The sequence below is a fragment of the Heliangelus exortis genome, chromosome 2 (genome assembly GCF_036169615.1).
Source record: "Heliangelus exortis chromosome 2, bHelExo1.hap1, whole genome shotgun sequence".
In the NCBI taxonomy this organism is placed as follows: domain Eukaryota; kingdom Metazoa; phylum Chordata; class Aves; order Apodiformes; family Trochilidae; genus Heliangelus; species Heliangelus exortis.
The window spans coordinates 37,721,956-37,748,223 of NC_092423.1; the positions used below are offsets into that span (position 1 = coordinate 37,721,956).

Genomic DNA, 26,268 nt, shown 5'->3' on the forward strand with positions numbered 1-26,268 from the left:
CAAATTTTGCTTGGCTGCTCAGGCTTCCCTAGGAGTTTATTTCTACATTCTCTTAGTGATTATTCTTTTTTTCTAGATTTCCTCTTTGAACTCATCTGGAGGATTTAAAATCCTACAGCATGGGCAAAGGCTGTAGGTGGGTATTGTGGGAGCATGTGGTGTTAAACAAGCCAAAGGCATCTTTCAGTGGGGTAGTATAATTCTAAAGTCAGCATGTATTATTGTTGAAAAAGGAAATTGAAAATTCAAGACAAAGCATTTTTTTTTTCAATAAAGACTGTGGTGGACATCACAGAATCACAGAATCAGACTGGTTGGAAAGGACCTCTGAGATCATCAAGCCCAACCCTTGTCACTGTAAGTTAGGATCTAAAGTTCTAGTTGCCTCTCCTTTGTCTCTAGGTGATAAACAGATGCTTCCAAGAGAGGCAAAAGCACAGCTTTCAATAATTCAATTTACAACAAGGTGTATAGTTGCCAACTATTTAATTAAGCAGTCCCAGGGCAGAGTTCAGGTTGAAAAGTATTTAGATCAAAAAATTTGTATTCAAATTATTCAGATTATCAGGACCTGATTTGTGTACTGTAGTTTTTATGAAAGACTCAGAGTAGTGTTTTCTTGTCACGTAGTTATCAGGGAAATGGAAAGGGCTAGCATAACACTTAAATTTAAAAAGGTGAATTTCTTGGAATTATCCACAAGTTGAAAGGACTTTGTCCAGAGCTGTTAGAGAAATGCAGAGGAAAACATTAAGGTGACATAACGAGCACAGAGAAATATTGGACTGATCCAGATAATTCTCTCAGGGGATGAATCATGAATATGCTGTTTGAAATACTGCATTTCCTCATTACCAGTAGCTGCATTTTGGAACCAGTGAAATAACTGGCAGGTCTGATTTGAACTCTTCTGGTTACTACTGCTTTTGTTGTTGACTTGGCTAGGGGTGTAATTCATCACAAGGGATTATTTCATCCCATTTATTCAAGGCAGGATACAGCTGTTCCCTATAACTTCACGAAACCTATTCTTGTGCCTCAGTTTGCTTCTCCTTAAAATATTCTTTCTTTGCTCAGACTTTCTTTAAAAATCCTGTTCTTTTAGTCATATGGTTGCTCTTAGTTCAAACAAAAGCTGTATCTGATGTTCAGATGGTAAAAATTTTTTTGGGGAAGTCTCTGCAGGAGCACTGAAGTGTGACTGTGTGCAAATGCTTCTGTCTGCAGTGTGCAATATGCATCAAAGCATAATATACATTTAGCTTCCAGGGCCAATTAAATACAGGAGCATTGGGAAAGAGAGGTTGCAGAGAGATTGTAATACTGAATGCTCCTTCCCTGTTTTCATCTCTGGTAATATTAGTTTGCAATTTTTCATTCTTCTGGACAGAAAAGTTAATTTGTGTACAGCTGCTACTTTAAAAAGACCTTTGCAAATTGTCCTTCAAATTCATTCTGCCTGAGGGTGGGATAAATAGAGCATTGCATATTTACAGTGGAGTCGAGGCCACTGGTTTGTAATTGGACTCTTTAAAAATGAAAACCCAGTTATAACAGGCTTGAGAGTTAAGAATCAGTGTAGAAAATAGAGACTTGAAACAAATATTTTGATATCTGATCCTGTAATTCTAGTAACTCTAATTAAAGCAGGAATTCTTACACTAGGCATACCTAACACTTCTGTATTTTTAATCTAGAACTGTGATGATGTTTAAAACGAATAACTTCACATCACAGTTCCATGTTTGTCTGAATCTCTGCTTTACCCTTTTCTTATAGACTTGGCCTTGAAAGAGGTGCAACAGCTAAAGAAGCCTTGGATGTAATAGTTGCTCTGTTGGAAGAGCACGGACAGGGTGGAAATTATTATGAAGATGGGAGTACATGCCATACTTTCCAAAGTGCATTTTTGATTGTGGACAGAAATGAAGCCTGGGTACTGGAGACTTCTGGAAAGTACTGGGCAGCAGAAAAAATCACAGGTTAGTTCATCACTCACAGCAAACCTTTCATTGTAAATAGCTGTAAAGAATTGTCTCAAATAAGTGTTTAAATAAGTGACTACTTTACGCCAGTGTTTAAGTTATCAATTTTTACCTTCTCTATTTGTGATAATTCTTATGTTTATTAATTGCATTGGCTGATGTAACTTAGGGTTTTCTGTGGGGCTGGAGGTTCCCTGTATACCTAAGCTATGTATTAATCATCATGCTTAAATTTTGGTCTTTGGGAAGTGTGATATTTTCCCAGACTCACTGTCTGGCATGTGACAACCGTCTTTCTGGTGGGGTTAGTGCCCAGATTGTTACTTACAAATCTAAAAACATTAAGAGGACAGGGTGAGCATTAATAGCTTTGAGAAAATGTCTTTTATTAGGTAGAAAATTGAATAGGCTACTGCTGGTTGCCTTACTGCAATAGATATAGTCCCCTCGTATACAGATTTCTTATCTGATACTGCAAAACAATAATTTCTGCTCTTTAAACTTGTAGGTGGTTTCTTTTTCTGTATATGTGAAGCCAGAGCTGCCAAGCTGACTTCTAGATTTCACTGGTTTGGTGGCTGAACCTACGTAAAACTTTGCAGGCAAATATGTGCTGCCTTAATATGATATGATTGTCTAAGGCATATATTTATTTTAGTCTCAGTGGTTGCTTTTAGTTCTGAAGGGATTTTTATTTTTGTAAGAGTAGATCTTTTTAAAATTTACTCCCACATGAATGAATTAGAAATTCAGTTAATTTATAAGAGGATTTTTACCATCCACACCTGGATGTGTGACAGATGTATTGAATTTTTTTTTTTTTACATTTCCTCTTTACTGAAAGGTAGCAGGTAGCAGATATGGGGAGGAGAGAGCTTTAAGTCATCAAGGTCAAACACCAAATATAGAGGTGGGAAGACTGATAATGCTGTCCTGATAAAATCCAAATTTTGGAAAGCAGCTGGCTTCTGAGGTTCCTAGGATTCTAGAATCCTAGTGATGGCTTGCCTTCATCTGCTGACCTGCCTGGCTGATATTTTAAAAACAGTGTTTTTCTCTTAGCCTTTGTATAGCTGCATCAGCAATACATAACCTTCACATCCTTCTTCCCAGCAAGTAAACTGCTAACTTCATCTGCTGCTTGCAGTGTTGTGAAATGATACTGCAGCTCTGTTCTGATTTTTTGAGTAGCTCATTTCTCTTCAGGAGGTCCCTGTGAGCTGCAGATAGAGTCTTTTACATCTCCTCCAGCCTGCTGAGGCTGCCAGGAGAAAAGGCTGCTGGCTATATAAAAACTCTGTATTTCATTCTTTGTGCAGGGGGTTCTTTTTTGCAATGACTAGCATGCCTCTTAAGCTTTCCAATGAGTGCTAAAACATTCCCTGCTAAAACAGGGAAAATGTGGCATTACCCAGTGTGAAAGCTTTTTCTCCTGAGTGTCCTCAGAGCTGTTCTCTTTCTGGTGCTGGTGCTGCAGTTCTATAGAGCTTACAGTGATTGTTTATCAAGCAACTCTTTGGCAGTAATTTAAACACTTCAAAATCATTTCTGTCACTGTTCTTCAGTCTGAGTGGAAACATTTATTTGCTTGATAAATTTTCATTTTCTGGGAGGAGAATCAAAACCTGAAATACTATTTCACTATTTAAAGTGCTCTTAAGGAGTGACTTAGCTTGATCTGAACATAAATATTCCTGTCATTCAAGGAAACAAAAATTCCTGAAAGGTGTGGTGTTTGAACGTGTGAGTCAGAAAGAACTGCCAGTGTCCTAGTATAAGTCAAAACTGTGTGACAGTCATTCTTTTTTTTGCAGACTGATGCACAGAGTTTCCTACTCTAAGTTATTACTCATTTAAACTGCATTTGTGAGGCATTAAAAAAACCTTACTTTTATGGAAGTCAGTATTAATAACTTCCACAAACCCTGCTTTGATTTCTGTTTAAGAAAAAACTTGTGCCAAATTCCAGAATCTGTTTTTATTTTAGTTTGCAGATTTACTTTATCAGCTCTTTTTCCTGGCTTCTCATACTTTTGCTTTATTCTCTGTAAGGAATATCTGCAGCAGGCACTGTTAGTCATGCTGTAGATAAATTAATATAAGCACTGGGGTATTTTTGAGAAAATCAAGTTAAAAAACCTTTTAATGTTCTTTGGTATCTTACAGTTCCTTTTTAGTTCATGTCATTTTAAAGTTTAGGATTTAAAATGTTTGATTTAAGCCTATCTTGCTGCTTATAATAAAGTTGTTTGTCAACTGGGAAGCTTAAAGAAATTGGTAAGCTTTTAAAAAGTTCTCCAAATTTTCAGCTTTGAAGAGCAAATAATGTTCATTAAATGAAATGAAGCTCAATTGTGGCTGTGGAATTCACCACTGGAGAAAAGATTAGGCAGGTGCCTTTGGCATTTGGAGACCACTTACTTCATGGTCGGACTGTATTGAGTTACAGATTGTGAAACTGGTGTTCTGATTAAATATCACTATTAATCACAAGGCAGTGTAAATTCTTAAGTAGGGCACAGAAAATTGAGCTGTGCAGCCTTCAGTGACTGGTAATTTTCTGTGTGTGCAGTTATGCAGTAATGCCAGTGAACATCCTAACTAATGGTTTAATTTGTTTCCTAATTGAAATTACATTATCCTTCCAGCTTCTCCCAGAAAAACTGCATTAAGGCACTCTTATAATATATGACTTTTTCCACAGAGGGCGTGAAATGCATTTGCAATCAGCTCTCATTAACTACAAAAATTGATGCTGAGCATCCTGAACTAAGGAATTACGTGAGAAGTCAAGGCTGGTGGAATGGAGACTCAGACTTCAATTTTTCTGAAGTGTTCTCTCTTGCTGATGACCATTTAGCCTGCTGTTCTGGCAGGGAGAGCCTAGAAAAGCAGGGTGGTAAGTGTTGAACCATCTCTCTGTGTTGTGTGTGCAGCAGGATTTTCAGTCCTTACTGCCTCCTTTCAGGCATTCTGTCCAGACCTACATGTGACTGAGGAGAATACCTCTACGTGTAAACCATGTGGAAGGGAAAACCAGAATTGAAGACTGTCCCTAAACATGCAACAGTTTAGGATGAAGCCCTTAATGCCCCCCCCTCGGGTTTAAGGTTTTAAAATAGGATTACAATTATAAAATAACTTTCTTCAGTGTTGTTCTGACATGCATGATGTGCCACAACATTTGTGCCCTACCTGACATCAAAATTATAAGAATAAAAAAAAAAAAGCCTCACATGTGAAAGTTTGAACTCAGTGGTTTCTACAGATTTGAAAGGTTTGCTTAAGCATTTGGGGAAGGGATTAGTAGCAGAGAATTTGACAATTGCCTTCAGTCAAAAGGAGGGTTTATTTCCATACCAGGATTTATTAATGACTTATGTTCAGTGCAGCTGGCCAAAACTAGCTCTGAAATGACCAGCCTGCAGCAGCACATGGCTGATGTGGATCTGCTCTTTCATGTGTGAAAAATGTTACAAATGATCTTTTTATATAAAAGCCCTTTACTACAGATATCATTTACTAGATTGTGAGCATTTTCACATGTTGGCAACTGTCAAGAAGAGTGTAGAGGTGAAATATTTCTTGCAAAGCAGTGTTTCTGCTAAGGCTATGGAATTACGTGGAGCACATTTTGTATCTTGAGATGCAGATAAAATAATTCTGAAGGACCACTGGTGAAGAGTCTTAATAAAACATGTATTACAGTACTAAAAAGCCTCAGGGCCCCTACAGACAGGTAGCTATGGCTGCAAATCTTGAGAACTGCTGTTTCATTCCATGTCTCCTGGCATATTGAGACACCTGTGCACAGAAAGGTTTGGAAGTTGCTGGGGAAGAAAGCCTACCTGCCAAAGGGGTAATGCAAGAAAATAGGGAGATGCCCTGGGGAGAAACCTGTGATAATACACATGCAGGAGGTAGAATGAGAACAGGGGATTCTTTTAGATGATAGTTTGGAGAAAAATCTCAGGTCTGCTGCTGTAGCACCCTGTGAATGCAAGATGATGTTTCAGAATTTGACCGAGAACTAATGGATAGAAATGAGAAATGGGAGATTGGGTGCTCCTGTTCTGCCCAGGCGTGGGTAGAGGTAGCTTCTTAGAAGAAAATGGCTTTTTTATGTACATAGTGTGTTCATAGTGATTGCTAAAACTGTGTTATGGACATAATAGCCTTTTTCCTGAAAAATACCTTTTTAATGACTTTTCTCTCTACCTAGCAATTGTAATGGTAGTTAATACTTCTTACTGTTCTCTTTTACTGGCTGGGCAAGTTCATTCTGAGTTTATGTAGTATAAACAGAAACTATTAACTGGGATTTCTGACATGCCTATGCTGAGTGTCACTGGTCAAAGTAGGCCAAAGCCCCTTCAGGCTAAAATCCTTACTTAGGGTCCAAGCTACTGAACACTCTGAAATTTTTTTTTCCCCCCCTCCTTCATATAGGTGACGTTTCTGCACAAGCTATGATTGATGTCCTGCGTGACAAGGATAGTGGTGTCTGTGTGGACTCTGAATCTTTCCTTACTACAGCTAGCATAGTGTCTGTCCTGCCTCAGGACCCCAGTTTTCCCTGTGTTCATTACTTCACTGGCACGCCAGACCCTTCAAGGTAAGCCACAGCACTGGGGTTCCCTGGGTGCAGAGCAGATGATGGGCTGAAATTCTGCTGTCCAAACTGAAATATGCTTCAAGAGCACATTCTAACAAAAAATGCAATCAGTAGTTGTTGCTGTGCAATCTGTCTGTCCTGTTACTGAGCTGCATCTTGCTGCACTTCTAAATGGGTGCCACTGGGCTGAAAGGCTGAATCTGGGACTTACCCTAAATTAGGAATTTACAGAGTAAATGCAGGAACTATGCTCCAAAGTAGTTGATTTCCAGTGGGTTCTTTTTGAGATGATGAAGTTGTGGACCATTTCAGTCATTCTTCTTGAACAGTTAGATGCAAAACTGAAACAAAGTGTCTAAATAGCAAAGATGAGTGTATACTATAGGTAGCTTTGTATGAAATCAAAATATTAACAGAGCAAAACATCTGCAAGACCAAGGCATCCCATGTATGTTTTTTTTATTGAAGGGACAATTTCTACTTGGTTTAAATGATGTATTCTCTTGTTGAAAGCAAAAGAGGAGATAGGGGAGCTCATGGGTCACATCATCAAAGAACTAATGAATTATCTTGTGTTTTAAACAAAATCCACCTGGGATTCACAGAAATTAAAGTAAACCACTTGCAGTTGTTCAGGAGATCTGCCACTTGTGTTGAGGTAAAGAGATTATGGGGAGAAGAAAATGGTGCCCTTGAAGAGCTGACAGTCATTCCTATAAGAAGAGTGGTAGTCAGCATTAGGTTTTACCAAGAGCTACAGAAATCATCCATGCCAAAGGGACTTTCCACCCACCTTGCATTATGCAATTCAGACTGTCAGGATTAAGTAGAAAGTCTGAGCTTGCTTGCCAGACCTTTTCTCTGACTTGGTGCAAATCCTTTGAGATAAAAAGGAGTAAGTCTTCAAATGGTTTTGGTGGTATTTCTGTCCTTTCTAAAGATGGAGAGGATAAATTAAAAAACTTCAAGAGGCCTTTCTCACTTTATTTTATGCTCTGATGCATTAAAAAAGCATTTTTAAGTGCAGCTAGTGAGTCACATAAACTCTTAGTCAGCAAGGCTTCATGAAGTGATGGAAAGGGTAGCAGCAAGAAACCTGCTGACTGTAGGCAGGCTGTGGTTCTTACTTGTGCTTTGCAGAAGTTTGGCAGCTTCTTAGCTGCAGAATGTAGAGTCCTGTTTTGTTGTCTCCCAAAAGGGAACAAAGGCAGTTTCTCCATACACTTAGAATTACCTACTCTTGGATTCTCAGAAATTGAAAACCTGGATTGATGGGGTTTGGGGTTTTGTTGTCTCTCTCTCTGGAGTTTAGATCCAGACTGAGTGTTGAGGTTGTTTGAGAAGTGTTACAGTATTGGTATCCATGTCTCCTCCCCCACACTCCAAAAAAACCCCAACCAACCAACCAACCAACCAACCAAAAAACCCTAAAGTGCTGTTTATGCTAAATCCTCTGATACTGAGCAAGGTATGTAATTTTCCCTGCTTCAAGGAAAGTTGATTTTAATGAATGGTTTTAATGAAATATGGGAGGGGAGGAGAAGGAAAGATGGCAGGTGAACAGAGGAGAAAAACTGATGTTACACTGAATGCTGGGATTTGTTAAAAAAAACCAAAAACCTAACAACTTGGGGAGGAAGATCCAGTGCTTTGTCTCTAAAGAAGTGGCAGAACTGGCATGAAGGAGATCAGAGAAGCTTGTAGGTAAAAAGGATTAATAAAGTTTTACAGTAATTGGGAAATCAAATTCTTTTGTAGCACATGGATTTATTTTGCTTGTAAGCAGTACCAGCTCTAACCTAGTTTGAGGCTAGTGTAGATGGATGACTTATGCTGTTCTGTAGATGTTATTCTAAAATAATCTGGTGAACATTTCAGTAACATGTAAAATCTCTTATTTCTGCAAGCAGTAATTCTCATGTCTTTCAGGTCCGTATTTAAGCCCTTTATTTTTGTTGATGATGTTAAATTAGTACCAAAAGTACAGTCTCCTTCTTTTGGCAATGATGATCCTGCTAAAAAGATACCTCGATTCCAGGAGAAACCTGATCGCAGACATGAATTATACAAGGCACATGAATGGGTCCGATCTCTCCTTGAGAATGATCAGGTAAGAGCCACGGGACCTGGAATGCTAGAAGTAAATGTAGATTCCTAATTCCATAATTTACTTCAAAGCCAATCACTGGAAAACATTCTCTTAATATTCTTAGAATCCTTGCAAGTTTAGCTTGAATAATGATGACCTCTGAAGGTCAAACTATTCTGCATAGCTATTTTTTTGTTATTCTGACTGTTGCTGTGCTCTACTACTTTTATAATGTGAGAAGTCAAACTAACAAGCTGATTAGATGATTCAGTCCCCACTGAGTGTAGTCTTTTTAAACAATTATTAACCACTGGATGCTAGTGCAACATGGTATCAGAATTCCATGGTAGGACAATGGCAGGAATGTAGCAATTCAAATTATATGCCAGATTAACTACTACATAGTTTGAGGGTTTTTTCCCCAAGGAATAATTTGCATGTGACATTTTTGCAAGTCCCAGTTTAATATCTGTTAATTTGTAAGAATTAACAGAAAATGCCATGCAGGAAGAGAGGACATTTTCCAATGCTATGCAACAGGTACATGAGGGCTGAAAACCATCCAGTGTAAAAAACCTAAGTGTTGAACATCTCTAGTGGGAATAAATAAAGGCTGTCCTGATTGATTGAGATACAATTTTTGCTGTTAGAGTGCAAGTAGTTCAGTAACTGGTTGCAAGGAAGTGAAATAGAGGGAGAGATCAGCAGGTCATGCCAGTCATGCTGGCATTGATATTTTAGGCAGTTTGTGAAAGACCCACATTCTCATGTTGAATTTCCATAGAGGACTTTTTTCTGCAGTTTTCCTCTGTGCATATTCCAGTAGGTCAGAGTCTTGCCAGGATCATCACAGCATTCAGACTTATCCATCAGTGATTAAGGAAACCTTAACCAATGTAACCTTTGCTAGTACAAACCTTATTTAAACACAGTTTTGAATAGCTGCTGATTTTAAACCCTTAGAATGATTTAATTTATAATCTGTGGCCTCTATGGTAACATGGACTCAATATACAGCTGGCTGCCATAGCATTATGTGAGGTGCTGATTTAGGGAAGACCTAAAAGAGAGAGGTATGCTAGCATCTTGTGAACTCTTCCCTATTTTAGTCCCATGGTGTGACACCAAATGTTGTGGTAGAAAAGGAAATGTAGTTTTTATTTTATATATATATATATATATATATATATATATATATATATTATTATATATATATATATATATTACAGTAACACTATAATAAACACACACCTGAGAGCCTAAATATTACCTTAGGTGTTCTATTCTTTCTGCACAAGTGCTGGTATAAACCCTGGAAAGCTCAGAACAGTCACTTCATCTAAGTGCCTTTTTGCAGGGGGGGGAATTCAGTTTTGAAAGTTGCAAGCAAAACCAACAGCACTTCTTCATTAATAAAAAATAAAAAAAAACGGGGGGGAAGACTTTAAAGAATGTCTGAATAAAGCAAAATGACACCTTTGTCAGGAGACATTTTCCTGCCCAGAAATGTGAAGAGAAGGCAGAATGACACAGAAAGCCTTCTCTGGGATCTGGAGTCTTTATGCTGTTAAGTTACACATCGTTTCAGATCTAATCATCGTCTTGCAGGTGATGATCTGAGGGAGACATATGTATATACCATGATCTGTACAATCCTTGGGGCTTCTAGTCTGCTTACATAGTTCTGCTTGCCAGTTTACAGGCTTAGGAAGTTGCTTTACCTCTTTATCATGTGTACAAGCCTTATACCATTTTGATCTATCCATCTTTCACTCCATCTTCCTTCTTTGCCTTCAGTTTAGCAATTCCATCTTGATTGTTTTTCTTAATATACAAGGTGTCCAGCATTGCTCCTTTTACCCTTTGACCATCCAAAAACCATAGCCAAAATACTTTGTACTCAAAAAGGCTTTCTCACTTTTTAAAAAAAATACTTGACAAGATCTCCGTAACAGAAAAGTAAAATGCTTTAAGAAAGCTGTTTGCTGGTTAATTGAGTTTGGTTGTTTCATGCCTTTAGGATAAAGGCCAGAAACTGATGAGGATTATGTTAGACCTTGAAAAACAAGGCTTAGAAGCAATGGAAGATATCCTTACTCGTACAGAGGTTCTGGATCCTGCTGAAGTAGTGGATCTTTTCTATGATTGTGTTGACACAGAACTAAAGTTCTTCAAATAAAGTAAGCAAACACTTCCATTCTTTAGATACTGAGTTTTTGGTACCAGGTATCAGTGAATGTGAAAAAATTGGATCCGATTCTGATCCTCTCCCTTCTCTTTTACACAAAGCTAAGGTTGTCCAGAATCAGCTCCAAAGCCACCTTTCTATATCATCTGCTTGAATTGTCTCCAAAGTCCCTTTTCCCTATGCTACACTGCAGGCATTTTTTTCCCCAATTTCACTCTTGCCTGGAATGGATTTTAAATGAATTTTGTCTCATTTCAGCTATGGTGGCTATTGTTAGCCTTTTCACTGGAAGACTACAAAGTTCTGCAAGCCTTGAAAGAAAATCTTCACACTTGTGAGTTTGCAGGAAAAACATTTCTAGAGGAAAAAATGTTACTTGCTATCTGTACCTGGTTAACAAATTGCTTTCCTTTGTCCAATCTTGTGGTGTTCCTGTTTGTGTATGTATATAGTGAAAGGAGAAAGTCACTGACTGGTCCAATTACTGTGTGCATGCTGACTAATTTAGTACAGAATGTTAAAATATGTATGTTGGGCATCCAATTAAAGCAAAGATTAACTTCAACAGGCTAACTGCCATGTTGTCATTGAAAGTCATCTGGGGTTTCCTCCATTGCTCAGGACTAGGCTTACAGCAAAGCTGACTTCCATTTTTCTCCCCTTGCTAACTCATAGAAAGGATGGTAGAGTGGGGATCCCAGTTCTGAGGGGCAGCGAGGTAAGTCCTGGGTTTTGGTCTGCAGTACTGGGTTCATATGGGCATATTTGGTTACAGGAACTCAGCATCTGACATGATGCCCATACAAATTATCAGAATTAGTTCCCTCGGGTTATGTTTTGCCTACACCTACACCCAACTGAGGGAACCTTGCATTGGTAATGAACCTGGCTGCCACTCTAGTACTGAGGAATAAAACACAGAGTCAGTCTGGGTGCTTAAGACATCTCTACATAATCTATTTGCTCTTAAGGTGCAATATGATAGGGTGATATATACAAGCTACAAATCTGGGATTTTTGTGGGGAGTATAGGATGGACATTGATCAGTACCTGACTATTCTCCATCTTTCTGCCTTTGTATTGCTGAACAGTTCTTAGGATTCTCTGTGGTGAGCATACATGGCTGATTAATCCATTAAGTACCAGTGAGTTACTGGTGGGGGGTGGCAATCCAACTGGTTAGATTTTAAAATTCCTGCCTTATGCTTCCTTATATTAAGTGCCAGTCTGCAGCATGCTGCCCTTCCTTGACACTCGTGCAGACTGGCCTGCTTCATGTATTTCCTTCTAGTAGAAGCAAGGTAGGGCAAACACTTTCAGAATTAAACCAGTAAACACTGCTTCCTGTGTCACGCAAAGATGGCTGGGTTTTTTTTTAACAGGAGATTCAGATGTCTTTTATAAGTGGAAGTTAGCAGATGGGGTTAAAATACTTCATTCTTCAGGGAAGGGGATGGTGAAGAACCACAGACTTTTGCACTGAGGGAATAAAAGCTCCTTAGAAGACAGCAGCTCCTCACCCTGAAAGTGTAATTGCCATATCGGCACTCTGCATTTCAGTTTTTTTTTTTAAATGAGATTGTTTCATTCAGACTCAGTACTTAGGTATTGCCATATATGACATCTGTTAACTGGAAAAGAAACCATTTGGCTTTTTCATTTACAGAAAACAAGCATGAAGATATTTTCTCTTATGTTCTACCTAATAATATTAACATTCCCAATACACTCCACCCATGTTCTCTAGTGTAGGAACAGCCTTTGTGCCCAGCTATTCTGAAAATGGAGACAAGAGAAAATAAGCAATTAAAGGCTAAAACTTAGCCAGAATAGGGGCTGCAAGGAGCATGCTTCACTTCAGAAGGTATTGTGCCAGATGAACCCAGCTGAAGAACACTTCTGCCAGCTGCCCACAAGTGAAGTTAATGGATTTCCCATGAAATCAACTTTTGGAATGAAAGGGTACTTTGAATGAAAATACTCCTAATCAGAGTCTCCTTAACACATAACATGTTGAACTTCCAAAGCTGCTTCTGTAAGCTGTTGCTTATTGAGCACTTTGTATCCTGACAGGAGTAGTTGGATATTTGTGAACTAAGGGAAAACAGGGATAAAATGCTTTCCCCATCCAGAAGGCCAAAATTAGGATGTACTACTTCACCCAGCTCTTTTCCATAACTCAGATCTTTGACCTTTGAGAGTTTAGAGGGAGGTAAGATGAAAGAAGAGGGTGTTCCTGCTGAAAATGTATTTTATTTGCCTGTCTCTTAACTGCAAATGTTGGTTTCTTTTTTTTTTGTCTTGTGGGAATTTGTCCTTACTTGGAACTGCTTATATCACAGAACTAATAAATTGTTTTGAGCAGTGATTCAGGTAGTAATTACCTAAAAGTATGCTGCTTTTGCTTCAGCTGTGTAGTGCATTTAGAATTAAAAAAAAAAGCAAGCAAAAAAACCCCAAACAAATCTGAGGAACCAGAACACCTCCGTGGTCTTAGAACTTCCATTGGTTTTGAATGCAGCTGTGGCTCAGTGGAAGGGACAAAGTGGGACTAGTGAGACCCAACTTCCACGGGGTGACAGCCACTGTGATTCTCTGTGTCTCCAGGTAACAGCAAATTCAGAAGGTTCAAAGGACCTTGAACAACAATCCAGTATATACGAAAGTAGTGTTTCACCAACACTTGTAAACATGCACAAGCTTTCTAATTTAATCCCTGAAAGATATCGTTTGCTTCTGAAATACCCTTAATCATAATAAAATATCTTCTGGCAGGTAATCTAGTATTAAGTGGTTTTAAAATCCTTATGAAGGTATTTGTTACAGAGCAGTACACAAGTTTCAGAACAAATGAGAACCAACAATTCACCTTTAATAGTACTGTAACAAAATATTCTTCAAAGCAGTATTAAACATTTCCAGTTTTTTGAGAAGCAATGATATGCTGACCCTTGCTTATGACTATATTCATGCATATTTATCAAGTAATTATAATAATGACAGTGACAGTAAGTACTGGTCAAAGCATCACTAATTTTTTTTCACATGACATACAGCAAGGTACCTTAGTAGGCTAGAAAAAGACTGATGATGCTTTCTTAGAGACTTACAGGTGAAGCTCCTCTTACTCTTATACCACCTCCATACTACGAGCATGTGTGTGGGAGTAGGAGTTACAGATTGAGCTGTTGCAAGAACCAAGAAAAAAGCAGATATGTCAAAATGCAGTTACCTGTCTTTTCCAAATAATTCAGTTCAAAGGCATCTTCATCTGTGATCTATAGTGTCATTGCAGCTGCAGTTTAGGGGAATTTAGGGCAATCAGACATATTATTGCTGTAATTGCAAATAGCCTGTCTCACCCTGGAATGGCAGTGCCTTTTTCCAAGCTGGTGAATCACAGAATCTTTTAGGTTGGATAAGACCTTTCAGATCTTTTAGACCAACCATAAACCTAACACTGCCAAAAAAATTTTAAAAAAGCCCTGAACACATTATTCAAGGTATGGCCTCACCAGTACTGAGTACAGGGGGAGGATCCCTTCTCTAGTCATGTCCTGCTGGCCCCACTATTTCTGATAAAAGCCACGATGTTGTTGGACTTCTTGACCACCTGGGCACACTGCTGTCTCATATTCAGCTGCTGTCAACCAACACCTCTGTGTCCTTTTTCCTCTGGGCAGCTTTCCAGCCACTTTTCCCAGGCCTGTAGTGTTGCCTGGGGTTGTTGTGGCCTAAGTGTAGTGCTGAGCAGAAGTGAAGGCTCATTGCTCTCAACCTGCTGGCAATGCTCTGTTAATGCAGTGCAATGCACGGGATGACAGGTAGTTCTTTCTCAAAACAGGAATCTTGTGCTTAGATCTTACCATTTGTGATCCAAAAACCTTACCTCAGGCTGCATATTAAAAGCAGAAGCTCAGGTTTTCTGCGCTGCTATTATTTTTTGCAACAAACTCTTTGAGGGAACAACCACTTTGGGAATTGCTTGTTCCATGTGGTGTAAATTGGACAATGAATCCTCAGGGTTGCTATGATCAGTAGTAGCTCTAGGTGCCTGTTGGAGCCCTCATCCAAAGGCTGAGTAAAGACAATCTGTCATCCAAATGGTAAATACCCTCTTTGCCAGCAGGAAAAGACAGGACACGTGCCCTTACATATAGTTTGTGGCATGTCTATTCACATGCACCCCTTTTTTCTTTTTTTTTTTTTTGTTTTGTTACGGTAGAACAACTTTCTTTTCCTCTTGTTTGGAAAAGTTCTGTCTTCTTTGTCAAGTCCCTGACCACCTTACCCATCTGGGCTTCTTCAAACACTATCCTATAAGGATCTATAATCAATAGGAGGTGGGCTCAATAGCAGCCACAGCTCCTTTTGTCTTTCCTCTTCACGCTTGATGAGAAAAGGATTGTGGGCCCATCTGTTCATGAAAGTGACATTCTGCTGCAATCTGATGATAGGTAAAATAGAAGACATGAAGAAACATACAAAGAGACTAAAGGCTGCGTAATACTTTCTGATAGTTAATTGAAAAATGTTGGAATAATAACCAAAGAATTTCCAAAATATTTAAAAATTATAATGGAAGGGCAAAGATGAACTACGGGCATGTAATGCAATAAGTATTCTGAGGTAACATCTCTCAGCATGATAAGAATGAGAATTTTTTTCAACACTAGAATTTAAATTTTATGCTACTTTTCTTAAAAAAATCCACCTATATACAATAATTTAAAAGCCTGTACTGACATTCCTGTAGTATATAGGCTACTTAAAAAGTATCATTTACATTACTTTTCTAATTTATAGAAATGTTAACATTGCAGCACTTGCAATTCAAATACAATCTTTATCACTGTAATGGGGACCCGTTTTGTTTTATATATTATCTTGATGGTGTTCTTTTTAATGTTGATCAAGAGAGCATCAGAAGACTCTTCTCATCTCACATGTGTTCTTAGTGGAGGGATTTTAGAGGGATCTGTAAATAGATAGGACATGCTTAATCAGAACAGACATGTAAACATTTTTGATATGTATTTTGGATGAAGTTCCACAGCAGGGATGCTACATTTATTTCCTACCTTGAACTGATATCTGTCTGTCTATCTCTATATAATATATATATATATATATATAAAATATATATAAAATATATATATATATATATATCATGCTCTGTAGCCCTTCAGTAAAAAGTCTTTGATCAGATCAGAGAGCAGACAATTTAAACTGCTTGAAGGGTGCTATGAAAAGTCATGCAAAACACCTTGGCATGGAAATAAAAAAGCAAAAGAAAAGTTGGAGATAATAGTTGATCGAATAATACAGAAAAGACTGAGTTTTATAAAAAGGAAAATATGAGCATTAGAGCTTTTGGCACCTTCAGCTACCAGTTTTCAAAGCTGCATATGTGAACTGCTACAACAGTGACCTGATACCAAGTGTCTAAGCTAAAAGGTGAAGGGGAAAAGCAAGGTTCAGTCCTTGACTGCTTTCCTGACAAGGTTCTGGTACTAAATCCCTTTTTTTATCCAGGTGTGTAAAACACCATCCATAGGATCTAAATACAAAAGACATTGTGGAAGACAAGGATCCAATCACCTTTCTTCTGTGATTTCACAAGTTCGTGAACAAAAAAACCCACTGAGAATCTGCCTTAATCTGTGTGACATCACTGTTTTTAACATCAAGGGCTCTGCAAATTCAGCAGTCTAAAGAACACAGACTGCAGGTCAAGCTACATAATTTTATTTTTAGCTACTAAGACTAGAAAGTAATTAAGTAAGTGCTTTTCATTGTATCATTGGTCCCTGGTTACCACAAATCTCATTCGTCTCTGTGCCTATGCTAGCAGCCACGTTCTTCACATGAATGCTGGATTCTGTTCTTTATTTTCACTCCCTGTTTTTAATCCTGTTGGATAATTACCAGAACTTCTCATATTTACAAACTTACCTCTAGCTATCTTGCTGGGATATATTTTCTGAAATGGCTTGAATTCATCAGGTGGGGGAAAGTCTTCCACAGAGTGAAAAGTAAATTTAGATTCAAAGTCATCTGGGAAGTTTTAAGGAAATAAACATTAGTCACTGCAAGAGAAAGACTTAAAAAAAATAATAAAAATTGCCACAAGTAATTTCAGTCAGTTTTTAAAAACACTGACTTGTTTTTCCCTGGAATTAGTAGTGGCTCATTCAATATAAACAATATTGATGAGTACTTCTGTGGGCCATCCAAGTTTTCTGGCTTAATTGCAAACATTGCCTGCCTCTAGCTCAAATTAATCTGCTGGCTGCCTTTCCAGTTTTCTGCATCGATGATATTGTGGTAATAGAGGTATTCCTGGGTGGTTTTCAAGCCTCTTAGCTGTCAGCAAGAATGAATGGACAATTCATCAGACTACAAAAATAATTCCTATCAGGCTTTGCTCTGTAGGATTGAAGCTATTAAATGTCCATGAACTAGTTTTAAGAATAGTAATATGAGCACACTGCAGAAACTTTTCACAATGCTTCTCTTGTCTACTGAATGATTGAAAACCTTCATGAAAAAGCCTTAATTTTCTCTCATAGCATAAAGTTGCACAAAAATGTTTCCAATGGGTCTAGTTATACTACATTGTTACTGATGCAAGAAAGTCTCCAATGAGTTTTTGAGGTCTGAAACACGCTCAGGCTTTTGTCCTAAGATTACTAACTTGGGCTAAAAAGATCTGATTTAGATGATATTACCAATGATGTGTATATTTCCATTTTTAAGTGTTGGGTAGGTGTCATGAGCTGTAGCCCAGGCTGAGACTCCAGACTTGCTTGTAAGCTCAGTTGTTGGTGATCTTGCTGGTGGCTGTGGAGGTGTGACCAGCTTCCCAGCACCAGTTCCTTAAAAAGAAGCATCAGACCAGCACATAAACATTATCCTGATTTAACAAACCCAACAGTAAGCTTTGCAGAAGTGTTGGGAGTGTAGAAGGGATGCAATATTTGGAGTAAACTTACCCAGCTTCGTAGGCTGCTATTTGTCTAGCCTGACCATGGACTGATAGCATTAAACATTAAATTTCAGTCACTACTGGAGTTGGCTGGAGCTTGCTATTTCTAGTTCTAGGGAAAGTCTGACATTTTGAAATATGGTTTTGTCTCAGTCTGCAGGGGAAGACTATCCTTCCACTTTCACAAGAGCAAAACCCAAAAAACAAACCCAACCACCAACCACACTAGATTGCAGCTCTAGAAGAAAATAATTTCGTAACACTTCAGCAGCTACACAGTGGAATTATCATTATTTTGTACATTTTCGCTGACAAGAGCTGTCAAAATTCACATTGTCTGGGCAAACCTACCACAGAACTGTGTAAGGAGCAGAGAGCCCAAGGCCTCCAATTTCGCAGCCTCTTAAAACTGCTTCTCCTTATGGATAACCAAAAGAAATGTAGGCTAATTTTATGGAAATCTTAAAAGTTGAACCACTGTGAGAAATGAGCATCTTGATAAAATAACAGTACATCAGACAGTTCCTGAGCAGCATCCAGCACCATCTTGAATACCTGATCTGCTGTACTTAGACAGCCTTTCCCATGGCTGTCAAAGAGAACCAGTAATCTTCCTCTTGATATGTGGCTGCTAAAATACAGGGTACAGAACATTATTTTCAGATGTTCCCTATTAAGCAGCTGTGTCCATTTCTCAAACCCACACAGATCTAGGCTCATTTTTTTTTTAATGACCTTCCTTATATCAGAGAAGTCTCAGAAAAATTCCCTCTACCATCTGCTCATATCCCCACCTCCCAGATAGTCACAGAAGCCTTTGGCCCTACCACTTTGATCATCAGAGGCACTGGCTGCTTCTTTTTGTTGAATATCTAAGAGCTTATTTGCCTTTGCTCATCTATGGCTGTGGCTACACCATCTTTATTTTATTCTCTCCTGTAACGTTTCCCTGCCATTGCCAATATTTCTCCAGACCACAAGGGTACAGCTGTAGAGGGATGTCATGAGTAGGCTGGCACCTGAGCAGCTGCAAGTTGGGCAGCCCCTGTATTGTGCACTCTGCTGCCCTGCCTGAGCTCAGCCCTTGTGCTGCTGGAGACATCAATGCCAACACAAAGGTGAGAAGCCCTGCAGCACTAAAATGTTGCTCTCCCTGAGCAGCACCCTGCATCCAAAAATCACAGAATCAGACGGGTTGGAAAGGACCTCTGAGATCATCAAGTCCAACTCTTGACCCACTGCCACTGTGGTTACCAGACCATGGCACTGAGTGCCACATCAGTCTCTTCCTAAAAACCTCCAGGCACGGAGAATCCAGCACCTCCCTGAGCAGCCCATTCCAATGCCTGATCACCCTCTCCGTAAAGAATTTTACAAATTTTACAAAATCACAAACTATATGGAGTGTGACTATCCCAATGCCGGGAGCCTGTTGCCTCACGTGTCCATTACACACCATGTGACCTACACGTGTTCTTTCTAGACCACGTGTAGAGGGACTCCACCCTCCTACTACCAGTGCTCTTCATCCCCACCCCTCCAAGCTCTCAAGCCACCAGTGCAAATTCCCCTACCAGCCAAAGGGAGAAAAAAAACCACCTTTCTTCCAACATCCCACTCTCACCTCCACCTCGGCCGGGTCTCTTCTTCCTGGTCTCCATCACGACTGCGGGCTGTGGGAGGCCGGGGGTGGGAGGAAGCGGGAGGGACTGGATGCTGCTTGGCTTATGGAGCTGTGACAGCAAGTGGGGGGACTTGGGGGGCAGCGGGGGGGGCACGTCAGCACTGCTGAAGGCCGGGGAGGGTGGGAAGGAGAGCCTGTTGGAGGTCAGGGGATGCGTGTGTGGTGGAGGAGGAGGAGGAGGTGGTGGTGGTGTGGGAAGCGGACAGTCCCTTCCTTCAGGCGGAGAGGCAGCGGCAGCAGCAGGAGAGAAATCATTTGTCCTGCCTGGAAACCCACAGGGGGGCACGATGGGCAGAGGAGGAGGAGGAGGAGGAGGGGGGGGTGGTGGTGGGGGTGGGTGTGAAGGCCCTGCTTGAAACTTGGGGGGTTTGTCCACCTGAGGAGGGGGGAGTGGGGGTGGAAGAGGAGCGCTGGGGGACACCCCCTTGGGAGGGCGTTCGGCTGGAGGGGGGTGAGGGGGAGGAGGAGGGAAAGTGAGGGAAGGTTTGTTGGAAGCAGGAGGTGGTGGAGGGGGGGCAGGCAGGTTGGGTCGACTTGGGCCAGGGCCAGCTCCGGTTCGGGAGGTGCTGGGAGGTTCTGGTGGGACTGCTGGTCTTGGGCCTTCAGCTGGGTCACTGCTCGCCTTCGCAGTGCTGCCATTCGGTGGGGCTGAGGGCTTGGGAGCTGCTGCTCGGACCCCAGGAAGCTGCCCAGCCCTCCCAGCTGAAAAACAGGCACCACACAGATCTCATCAGGATCCATTCCTGCCCATCAGACAAAAAAGTGCAAAGAGCAAACTCTTCACCTTCCCCTCCTCAGTGGTTACCCTGAGCCATTAAACTAATTTTACCAAAACATGTCAAACCCAACAGTTTGCTCCTGGGTGTGAAAGGTTTGGGAGGCGAGATATTCCAGTGGGCACCAGGGACTCCACTTAGTTATATGACAACCTGCTGAGAGACCCTGCTCCCTTCCCTGTTCCTCAGTCTCTGCAAAATGAAACAGTTTGAGGAAAAAGTGCTTTTCTGGAGGGCAGCCTCATCTGCCTAGCACAGCCTACTGAGCATGGATGAGCCACCTGCTTGGAGGAATCGAGTCCTAGTGCAGAGAACACAAGTAGGCTGACACACATCCGCTTGCATCCTTGAAGTTAAGTACTTAATAAAAAAATCACACAAATTTTACAAATCTCTATCCCATAGGTAAAAGAAAACCATGTTTTTAATGCCTCAAAGGCTTTCTGGTAGGCACAGCTTCAAATGTTTCCAACGGCAAGTGTGCAGAGACTCAGACTTACAAAATATATTATCCTGAGTAAAAGATTTTTCACAAAGTGAGATGTCAAAAAAGGCACCTTATTCTATATTAGTATAGTCTGACAGGCATGGTCATAGTTTTTAGAACACCTCAAGTTAGCTAGTGCAACTAGAAGCTGCGTGAGGAAGCCCAGTCACAAGCAGTACTGCACATTTTGAGCTTGCCTTCAAGGAAAATGACAAAACCTGCAGATAGAGCCAAGTTCTGCCCTTCCCTGCAAATGTCTGCTTTGCTCTGTACTGCCTGAGCAGGCACCATCTGCCCAGCAGCTCCTGAGGTCACTGCACAACTCAAAGTCCCTCCTCATTGACGCTGGCATTTCTTGAAGCAAAAGCAGCAGCAGGGCTCTCACACGCACCTTACTCCTGTCCTCATGAAGGGACAAGTGCCTTATTTTTCAGATCAGTAAATTACCTTGCTTGATCAAGGATATGCTTTATAAAATCCAGAGGGCAGAATTTTACAGTATGAGCCCTTGAAGTAACACACAAACCCGTCATTCCGTAGAAATACATGCTAATGAAGGGGAGGAAAAATGAATTCTTTGCCATTTCTGCTGAAGTTGGTAAGGTAAGATTTCAATACTGTATTTGAGGCAAAATAAACAATTTTTATTAAATTAATGTTAAAAATCTCCATTAAAACTTTGTGCAATCTATTCAATCTCTTTTTTACCCAATGTAGAGACAGCTTGTTATTGACATTTTAATTAATAAGGCAACTGAGATCTAGAAAGATGATTTCAAGCACATTATTAATTGAGCCTTCCATGGGCACAAGATGAATTAAGGGTTCTTAAAAAAAAAAAAAAAAAAAAAGAAACATTATAGTGAACCCTGAAGTACTTTTCATCCCAAATCATAGTTCCTCTCAGCTATTGTGTCAAACAAATGAAGCCCTTACCTGGCATATCCCTCTGGCCTGCTGGTCTGAGAACAGGAAAGCCACCAGCAAATAAGCCTCCCAGAGGCTGCTGAGAGCCACCTTTATTAGCAGCTGGATTAACTCCATCTCTGTTAGCTCCTTTGGGTTCTGTTAGAAAAAAAAAATTACAAAGATCCCCAGGATGTATGAAAGTCATTTATTCCTTGCCCTCAGACTGCCAAGACTTAGGACCAACAAATATAGCCAAGGCCAGACTTCCCCCTCTTTAGGCAGGGTTGGCAAGGAAGGTTGCTGCTAATGCAGTGAGCTGCCATTACTCTCTGACCCATCTCTTGGAGCACAGCACCCTCTGGTGCTTTTTAATTTCATGCCAACAATGACATCAGTAAAAAATTGTGTTAGAATGCATTACATTTATGCTTCCATGATTTTTTTTGCTTTTTTTTTAATTATTATTTTTTATTTATTAAAGAACAACTCTTCTGGCAGAGCAAGCAATTCTGGCTTTTAGGAATAATTTTATTGGGAAACTCTCAATGACTTCATCATTCATGGTTTGTTTTTTTTTTTTTTTTTTTTGACAAATAATGCCTGTTAGGTTGATATCCAGTTACAGACTTACTATGGAGTGCTTAAAGCAAGTTTAGAAAGTGGCCCCTCTCCACATCCTAAAGCCATACGAAGATGCAGACCTTTGCTAAGCTTCAAACCTGCCCTTCATTTTGAGAATTATCCAAGTAGGGGTTTGGCAAAGCTCCATGAGGGACCTTACTGAGGAGCAGATACTTACTTTCAATCTGTGGTGCACTGCGGTCATTGATTTGAGTCACTTTCCTTAAGCGTGTTCCCTGCTGGATATCAGCTAACAGGGCATCTCGTGCTTTTTGGTCCTCCTTCCTCAGTTTTGGTACCTCTGAACTTGCCTGTTGACAACAGGAACATTAGATGGGAGGTGCAGACAAAAACAGATAAAGGGCACATAAGGAAACACGGGACAGAAGATTTGAAAGGGCTGCAAAGATGATCCAGGGGCTGAAGCACCTCTGCTACAAGGAGAGGCTGAAGGAGCTGGAACTGTTCAGTCTGAAGAAGAGTCCTGGGGGACCTTACAGCTGCCTTTGAGTCCCTGAAGGGAATCTACAAGAAGGTTGGAGAGGGACTTTTCATAAGAGTGTCTAGCACAAGGCGAAATGGATTGAAACTCAGGGAGAATAGGTTTAGATTGGATATTAGGAAGAAGGTTTTTAGTATGAGGGTGGTGAGACTCTGGAAGAGATTGCCCAGAGAAGTTTTGGATGCCCTCTCCCTAGAAGTGTTCAAGGCCAGGCTGGATGAGACTTTGAGCAACCTTATATAGTTGAGAGGGACCCCATCCCATGGCAGGGAGGTTGGAGTAGGTGCTCTCTAAGGTCCTTTCCAACTTAAGCCACTCTGTGATTGTATGAAATAACCCATCCTTGGCAGCTGTTACTTCAAAGCCTTTCACTTGAACCAACAAGAACAGCATTCAGTTACATAGGAGGCAGGAAAGCTGGAAGTTTCACCTCATCACTCTCTACAGCTCCCTGAAAGGAGGTTGTAGCCAGGTGGGGGTTGGTCTCTTTTCCCAGGCAACTCTCAGCAAGACAAGAGGGCACGGTCTCAAGTTGTGCCGGGGGAGGTTTAGGTGGGACATTAGAAAGAATTTCTTTACAGAGAGGGTGATCAGACATTGGAATGGGCTGCCCTGGGAAGTGGTGGATTCTCCATCCCTGGAGATATTTAAAAAGAGACTGGATGTGGCACTCAGTGCCATGGGCTGGTAACTGCAGCGGGAGTGGATCAAGGGTTGGACTTGATGATCTCTGAGGTCCCTTCCAACCCAGCCAATTCTATGATTCTATGATATTATCTGGTATTAATCTGATACTAACTACGCTAATACTATTGAAAGGAAATTAGGGGGCATGCTTAAATAAAATTTGACCTCTTCCTTGGCCATGTATGGTCTCTGCCTCACAACTCCAGCTCTGACTGCCTCTCTCTTTAGCTCTTTTCCTGCTAGTTACATTGCTTTACAACAAAGATTTTATTTACCACCTTAAAAAAACATCATCTTTCTGCTTCACCTACTTCGCCCTAGGAAAGATGACAGCTAACAGCACCCAGCACTTACATTTGGATGTGACTACTAACTAAACTGTCTCCCTGTATTGGACAATTACACCAGTTTAAGTAGACTGTCTTTAGAAGAATACTATTATATTTTAAAAACTTTTTTAGCTTCATCAAAGCTATAAATAAATAAAGAATAAATGTAAAGTCTGCTTGTAATTCAAAGTTTTGTAATAAAACAAAACAAAAATTTATTCATTACTCTTATTTCATAAAGTTTCTGGCATTTAAAAAAAATCAGATCTTTAAGAAGTTTGGACATTTCTCTTTCCTGAAGCAGATACAAACCAGCAAGGCTGTTCTTTCTAAACCTATCATGTGGTTAACAGAGTGGTCCAACAAAAGGGAATCTTCATGTCAGAGGAGTAATGTGTTGCATGTTTCCACATCCAATGAAAACGACCATAGAGTAAGTAACTTCCTAAAGAGAACAAATACTAAAATGTTTCCACAGCCCTTAATTTCAGTGTCTTAGTCACAATAAAGCAGACCAGCATAGTGACACTTTAAAACAAAGCAAAACAAACAAAACATACGTGTTGATGGCATTCTGAAAGCAAAACAGATGCTTGGAAATACTTAACCAACTGCTGAGTTAATAGAATGTTTAACTTGCAAGTCCTAAATGAAGAATTACACCAGTACAGTATTGTGGTTATTTTTGTACTTGTTAAAAAAAAAAAAAAAAAAAAAAAAGCTATAGTCCCACTAGATGGCACTCCAGCACTCCAGACCGCTGCCAATGCTCGCTGCATTCCTGACACCTGATGTAAAAACTCGGAATTATAATCTCGCGACCGATACGGTAGCCATATATCATGATTAGGAAAACAAACAAATAAACAAACCCCAAACAAACAAACACAACGAAAAAACCGAACAACAAACACTTCGTTTCATGGTTTCCTAATTTAAAACAGCGCTGCCCGCCCTTGCGCTTCCAGGAGAGGGAGTCCCCAGAAAAGCTCTGTGTAGGCAGCGTTTGACCCTGCTTTTCCACTCAATATTTCCTGTAAAGTTGACAATACTCACTGTGAAAAATGGAAATACCATAATTGGACCAAGGGTGACTCCCCTTCTCACAAAAGTTTTTTTTTGCTGGTATCTTGAACTTCACTCCTCTCTCCTCCCACTAATGGCTTTCCTGGAACAGGACAACCAGGATCTAGAGGGATCTGATCAAGACCTGTGTTTAAAATTAGATCCAGCAGCTGTGTTTTCATTTCCGTGTTCAAGTGTCTGTATATTATGCCAGCTGTCCACTTCATCTCCCCCATCTACTTCTCTGAGCAGCTAGGCTATTGGAATATAAACTCTTGATATCAAAATAGCTATTATGCTAAAATACCCTACCCATAGCAACTTATATTTGTGAGTGACCCATGACTTGGGATCACTTTAACATAGCTGAAATACTAATTTCTTCACAATCTGTAGAATAAAAAAAAAAAAAAAAAAAAATAATAAAGCAGGAACACTATTCTGCAGGCCCATAATGCAGTGTAACAAGCTGCCTTTCTCTTATGATAGATGCTCTCTCTTCCAGCACAGCTCCTTCCCACACCCCAGCTGTTTCTTCTTCCTCTTCGTGTACGTAAGAGATGCAATCTTCCAAGCCCAGCCTGGTGGACTCGGGTGATTGATTAGCTGCTGAGTAGCTTGATATGGATTATCTTTTTCCATTACAAAGTCAAGGTGGTCTGGGGTGTAGTGTTGCTTGGTTGCAGAGCTCCTTTTTGATTTCTTGTTTGCTGCCTGCATTCCCAAGGCCAATGCAAAGCTTACAAAGAATTGTTTCAGCAGGTAAGTGTCTCACCCACTCTCCTACTGGTATACAACGTTTGCTAATTTTTATTTTTTATCATACTGCTTTTTGATAAACAGTAAGAAAAGAAGCTTCCTTTCTTTAATGATCACACTCATGTTATGCCTGCAATATATACCACAACAGACACTAAGTATGTAAGTTGTGTACCAAGAGGAAAATAAAAGCAGGGATGTCAAATGTTCGATTTAATCACATGAAATAGAAGCAAGAAAACAAATACATTTTGAGTCACAGAGGAAAAAACAGCTGCAAGACAAAGAATGTAATTCTTAGGTTGCTTCCAACCACCCCCTCTGCAGGGCAGCCTCATTTTTTTACAAGGAGAGAAACATCTCAATATTTCAATGAAAATCAGAAGGGAAGCATAGAAGAATGTGAAGATGATTTGTTTCATCAGATGCCAGAGCTGCTTCAGGTAACAAAGAGTGAAATTAAATTCCATACTTTATTTACATGAATTGGTATGGGAACAGTGGGTTCTCATTACCTTAGTAACCACTGGGTTATTTTGCTACTATTTCAGACATAAATAATGGCACATTCAACACATACTAA

The 26,268-nt window shown here is 40.1% G+C and overlaps 3 protein-coding genes across 10 annotated transcripts in view; 1 reads left to right on the forward strand and 2 right to left on the reverse strand.

The window, feature by feature from the left end:
* SCRN1 (secernin 1) overlaps positions 1 to 13,246 on the forward strand; it is a 37,745-nt gene extending 24,499 nt beyond the window's left edge. For 3 of the 6 annotated variants that reach the window (XM_071735602.1, XM_071735603.1, XM_071735604.1), the window contains 5 exons: positions 1,780 to 1,982; positions 4,690 to 4,884; positions 6,435 to 6,600; positions 8,530 to 8,710; positions 11,136 to 12,230. In XM_071735602.1, the coding sequence (XP_071591703.1) occupies positions 1,780 to 1,982; positions 4,690 to 4,884; positions 6,435 to 6,600; positions 8,530 to 8,710; positions 11,136 to 11,450 (1,060 nt within the window). In that variant the 3' untranslated portion in view covers positions 11,451 to 12,230. Of the gene's footprint in view, positions 1 to 1,779; positions 1,983 to 4,689; positions 4,885 to 6,434; positions 6,601 to 8,529; positions 8,711 to 10,709 lie in introns of all 6 variants that reach the window. The other 3 variants (XM_071735605.1, XM_071735607.1, XM_071735606.1) reach the window with 3 other exon arrangements.
* Positions 1 to 26,268, reverse strand: part of PLEKHA8 (pleckstrin homology domain containing A8) — a 171,851-nt gene that overhangs the window by 76,732 nt on the left and 68,851 nt on the right. The gene's annotated exons all lie outside the window — the stretch shown is intronic.
* Positions 13,730 to 26,268, reverse strand: part of WIPF3 (WAS/WASL interacting protein family member 3) — a 38,853-nt gene continuing 26,314 nt past the window's right edge. For 2 of the 3 annotated variants that reach the window (XM_071735608.1, XM_071735609.1), the window contains exons 3-8: positions 22,522 to 22,654; positions 21,750 to 21,878; positions 19,491 to 20,252; positions 17,610 to 17,756; positions 16,834 to 16,935; positions 13,730 to 15,856 (exon numbers count right to left, since the gene is read on the reverse strand). In XM_071735608.1, coding sequence (XP_071591709.1) covers positions 15,816 to 15,856; positions 16,834 to 16,935; positions 17,610 to 17,756; positions 19,491 to 20,252; positions 21,750 to 21,878; positions 22,522 to 22,654 — 1,314 coding nt within the window. In that variant the 3' untranslated portion in view covers positions 13,730 to 15,815. Of the gene's footprint in view, positions 15,857 to 16,833; positions 16,936 to 17,609; positions 17,757 to 19,490; positions 20,253 to 21,749; positions 21,879 to 22,521; positions 22,655 to 24,917; positions 25,074 to 26,268 lie in introns of those variants that run through there. The other variant, XM_071735611.1, reaches the window with a different exon arrangement.